The sequence below is a fragment of the Dipodomys ordii genome, unplaced genomic scaffold (assembly GCF_000151885.1).
Source record: "Dipodomys ordii isolate 6190 unplaced genomic scaffold, Dord_2.0 Scaffold21, whole genome shotgun sequence".
NCBI lineage: Eukaryota > Metazoa > Chordata > Mammalia > Rodentia > Heteromyidae > Dipodomys > Dipodomys ordii.
The window spans coordinates 258,193-263,459 of record NW_012267237.1 but is presented as its reverse complement, the minus strand read 5'-3'; the positions used below and the strand labels follow the sequence as shown (position 1 = coordinate 263,459).

General features: G+C 53.6%; 1 protein-coding gene across 1 annotated transcript in view; it reads right to left on the bottom strand.

Annotated features, from left to right (window-relative positions):
• Window positions 1-5,267, bottom strand: part of Ahrr (aryl-hydrocarbon receptor repressor) — a 55,748-nt gene that overhangs the window by 46,514 nt on the left and 3,967 nt on the right. The window contains exon 2 of the mRNA XM_013013821.1: window positions 2,140-2,321. Coding sequence (XP_012869275.1) covers window positions 2,140-2,321 — 182 coding nt within the window. The remainder of the gene's footprint in view (window positions 1-2,139; window positions 2,322-5,267) is intronic.

Here is a 5,267-nt window from a genome sequence, read left to right as displayed (position 1 = left end):
ACACATCACCTCCACCACGACATCCTACACATCACCTCCACCATGACATCCTACACATCACCTCCACCATGACGTCCTACACATCACCTCCACCACGACATCCTACACATCACCTCCACCACGACATCCTACACATCACCTCCACCACGACATCCTACACATCACCTCCACCATGACGTCCTACACATCACCTCCACCACGACATCCTCCACATCACCTCCACCACGACGTCCTCCACATCACCTCCACCACGACGTCCTACACATCACCTCCACCATGACATCCTCCACATCACCTCCACCATGACATCCTACACATCACCTCCACCATGACATCCTACACATCACCTCCACCACGACATCCTACACATCACCTCCACCACGACATCCTACACATCACCTCCACCATGACATCCTCCACATCACCTCCACCATGACGTCCTCCACATCACCTCCACCATGACATCCTACACATCACCTCCACCATGACATCCTACACATCACCTCCACCATGACATCCTACACACATCACCTCCACCATGACATCCTACACATCACCTCCACCATGACGTCCTACACATCACCTCCACCATGACATCATACACACATCACCTCCACCACGACATCCTACACACATCACCTCCACCATGACATCCTACACATCACCTCCACCATGACATCCTACACATCACCTCCACCATGACATCCTACACATCACCTCCACCATGACGTATTGTCCACCCAGCATCGTCTTCCACACCGTCCTTGTCCTGGGTATTTTCCCACCCTAGCCCTTTCTTTGTGTGTGGACAAACTCTTACTGTCTGTTCCCCTCCGCTGGCACACAGTGCAGTAATGGACTTCACTCTTGCTTCTAACAAATAAGATCCTACTTCTCCATCTGCCACTTTTCCTGAGCCCATCAGAGACCCAAAGTCCAGGGTACCCAAAGTCTAAAGACCTAAGGAACACAAGGACAGGACTCCACACACTGTGGAAATGAGGACGAATACTGGTGAAATGCTCAGTGCAAGTCAGTGTGAGGAAACAGACCCCTGTGCACACGGTTACGGGTTCTGCCTCTCCAGGAAAGCTGGGGAGCATCACAGAGTGGGTGGACAGAGCCCCACGGTGGAGAGCCTGTCTCCCAGCCCTTCAGGCCCTGCACCCAGTCCTGCCCAGTCCTTTTCCCCCAAACAACAGCCAGAGCCCAGAGCGGCCAGTGTTGTGCTCAAGAACCCTTCGCTTTGGGGATGAGCCACTGGGCTCTTGGTGAGGGAGCGACAGGCCTGGGCAGCCGCTGGAGCAAGTGGGTGAGGATTCCCTCCCACACACAGGGCAGACCCCGACCATGGCCATACCTTCCCAGACACTCAGGCGGGCTGGCCATGGCCCATCCAGAGACCCAAGTTACAGAGAGCGTTAGGGGAGAGAGGAGCGGCAAAGCCAGCCACAGCCCCGCCTGCCATGGAGACCCGGGCCCTGGCCCTCAGCAAACCCATCCCATTCCAGCACTGAGGATGAAGGCCCCACCTTTGAGGAGAAAGAAAGGGAACCGGACTCCTGTCAGGGGTGAACTCACATGGAGGTCTGCCTGACCCCATGAGCAAGGGAGGAGGTGTACGAAGTACAGCACACCACACACCCCTGACAAAAGCGGAACCAGGGGAGAGCTCTACACACCTCCCAACAATAGTGAACCAGGAGAGACTCTACACACCTGCTGACAATAGTGAACCAGGAGAGACTCTACACACCTCCCGACAATAGTGAACCAGGAGAGACTCTCTACACACCTCCCGACAATAGTGAACCAGGTGAGACTCTGTACACACCTGCTGACAATAGTGAACCAGGAGAGACTCTCTACACACCTCCCGACACTAGTGAACCAGGAGAGACTCTCTACACACCTCCCGACAATAGTGAACCAGGTGAGACTCTACACACCTGCTGACAATAGTGAACCAGGTGAGACTCTGTACACACCTGCTGACAATAGTGAACCAGGAGAGACTCTGTACACACCTGCTGACAATAGTGAACCAGGAGAGACTCTACACACCTGCTGACAATAGTGAACCAGGGAGAACACACAGGCCCGTTCTACTCTGGGCACAGGTGTAAGCACAAGTCCCACCTTGGAAGAAGCTCTTCACCCTGAGGTAGCTGACACTGAGGCGCAGGACAGACAGTTTGTCCAGCTTCGAGATGACGTCAGGTGGGAAGGGCAGCAGGCTGGCCAGGTGCTCCAGCTCGGTGTTGAGCCGGTCTCGGTGCCGTTTTGAAGGGTTGGACTTCTCTGCACCCATGGCAGGCCTCCTATGGGGAAAAGATCTGAGTCATAAGGGTTTCTCCATCAGGAGGCCCTGGCCCAGGTCTGGAACTTGTCCTCTGAGGTTTTACCTGGTAAGGTATTACCGGGAGCATTCAAGTGACGCAAGACAGAAAGTACTAATAAGGATGAAAACTTCCTTATTCCCAAGGTGTACACTTTGGGACCAGTGGAGCTCAATGATCAACTACACCTAGAAACCAGTGACTCACACAATACGGTACACACAGCGCTCCGATAAAGTACACCTCAGAACACACAGCTTTGATAAAGTACACCTCAGAAGTGATCGTGCACAATGTTGATAAAGTGGGCCCCAGACCTATCAAACACAGTGATTAAACTATACACACCTGGCAACTTGGAGCATGCAGTGTCAGACTAAAGTTATTAGCCTAATGCAATCCAACCCTGATGAGACTGGCAGGATGCCTAATGGTTGGTAAATCACTGTGGCTGAAACTAGGGAGGGAGGAATGTGACCTGAATCCACAGCTTTCCAGGTAGTGTACCATCACCTCTTAGGAGCACAGTTTAAGGGTTTCTGAACAGTTAGGTGCACTGTTTGACCTGGAAACCACATGTGCAGGTATTTACTCAAGAGGAATGGAAGCAAAGGCTTGCCCTCAGACCTCCAAACTGAGAGCCAATTCAGTATATCCTACAAAGGAGCCAAAACCCACGGCCACAGGAAAGAGTCTGCCTGGGGACAGGAGGGAAGGGGCACGGGGAAACTTTTGACGTGCCAGACACGTTTGAAGTATCAACTCTGAAAAGCCATGCACACTCAATGGAAACATGCATTTCAATTATGCTCTAATAAAGGGGAAATGAAAAGGCAAAGCAGGGGTCCCGTGGCTCTGGCTCTGCCATGCGCTGAAGATGTGTTGCTGGTCAGGCCTCACGGAGCCTGAGGAGGGTCGGTGGAAGGGCAACGTGTCTGGGGACCAAGGACGCCGATGGACACGGAGTGTGGACACCGCCCCATGGCCTGCGGGCTTCTGGAAGCAAGGAGGACTGAGGTGCCACCGTGAGCTCACTCCTGGCCCCTCAGCCTCTTCTGCCTTCCATGTGGCACCCACCACACTCCCAGACAAGCGGTGGGTACAGGTGACCCACAGGCCTGAGCCTGTGAGGGGAAGGCAGGGCCAGGGTGGATGGAGCTGGGGTGCAGGTGGGTGCAGAGGATGGGCAGAGGCCTCTGCAGAGCCTAGAGACGTCCAGGCTTGGACAGGGGGTACAGCCCTGCCTGGAGGTCTGCTCACACGCACAGCTAGCCACGGTCAGGGCTACGGTTGGCCGTGATTTGAGTGTGACTCTGCAGGGCCACGCAAGGCAGTGGCTCTGGTCTGGTGGTCTGTGTGGCCTGCTTCTGTGAGGCCCGGTCAGCACCCCAGACCGTGGGTGGTAGGAGAGCAAGACGGTCCTGGCGTTGGCTCTGTGCGTGTGGCCGTCTCCCGCGTGCCATGCTGCCATGCTCCCGACACAGGGCTGCTCAGCCCGTCACCAGAACCAGCCCCAGCCCGTTCACTCACAAGGTGAGCTGAATAAACTACGCTCAGTAAGCCCAGTGACAGCACCGGGCATCGAGCTCAAACCACAGTCAGAAAAAAAAAAAAACTATTAGAAAATACAGTGACAAATTCTCCTGCTTGCAATCATGATGCAAAATTATCATTAGCTACAAAGGAAAAGACCCATAAGTTCAACTTAGTAAAAGCTGAAGTTTTCCACATGGCAAAGAACACCACAAATAAAATTCAAACTGGGGAAAAGTATTTGAGGTGCTCCTCCCCAGCTAGGATCTTCAGTGGCAGCAAGCTCCTACAACAAAGAAGCACCAATACAGAAATTACCCTACAGAAAAATGAGCAAGCATTATCTGAGAATTCAGAGAAAGGAAATACAGAGACCTTCACTTACAGTAGGAGAACTAAATTAAAATCTTGAAGTTTAGAAAATGTCCTGTGCTAGGGAACAGAGGAAGAAATGTAAAATGCTAGGCAACTTGGTGGTGTCCAGAATTACAAGTGCTCCTGAGAGGCCTTTACCCTCCAACAAATGAGCTATGAGACTGGGTTTGATTCTAACCCTTCATGAAAACTGGTACCCTATGTCCGCTCAGGAAACCGGCAGAAGACAAAGCATCAGCCACCGAGTGACCTACCCCGGTCCTCACGTCCCTAGAACAGGCAGACGGGTCAGGCGCTGCTGCGTGTGCTGTGGGCCCCAGGTCCTGGGCTGACACACACCCCAGCTACAGCCCGGGAAGCAGGGACCTGGCTGAGGGGCCTGGCCTCCAAGCTGTGTGGCCGTGCACAGGGCGCCCTGGTGCCAGACATTCACAGGCCAAGAACCCAGGCCCAGAGCACAGGGCACCAGACATTCACAGGCCCAGAACCCAGGCCCAGAGCACAGGGCACCAGACATCTGAGACATGAGCCAGGCAAACACCCATAAATAACAAGAAAATGTCTGGGCTTAGGAAACTCAACAGCCTTTTAGCTGGGTTACAAATATAATTAAGTGAAAAAATGCAGCTCTTACTCTTTCTACAGTGACAAGACCACTAGATTTGAGCCAAGTGGCAACCTTTTTCTTTCCTTATTAAAGGGACGGCTCATTAGCTACACAGTCCTCTACCACAGAGGGTCACATCCTCACACTGAGCAGGGGGGCTGTCCCCTCCTCACTATGCCTCTGTGTCCCTGAGACACTGTGCCCTGTCGGTGGCCACTGGGAGCCTCTTATCCACAGCCCCATGTCCAGCCCACCACCAGCCCCCTTTCTCAGGCCTGCAGCCTGACGCACCTCAGCCCCACAGCCTGAGAGACACCCCCCTCCACACAACCAAACACCCCCAACGAGGTCCAGGGCAACCTCAGACCACACTCTCAGTGTGTGTGGAATCTACACAGCTACATCACACACAG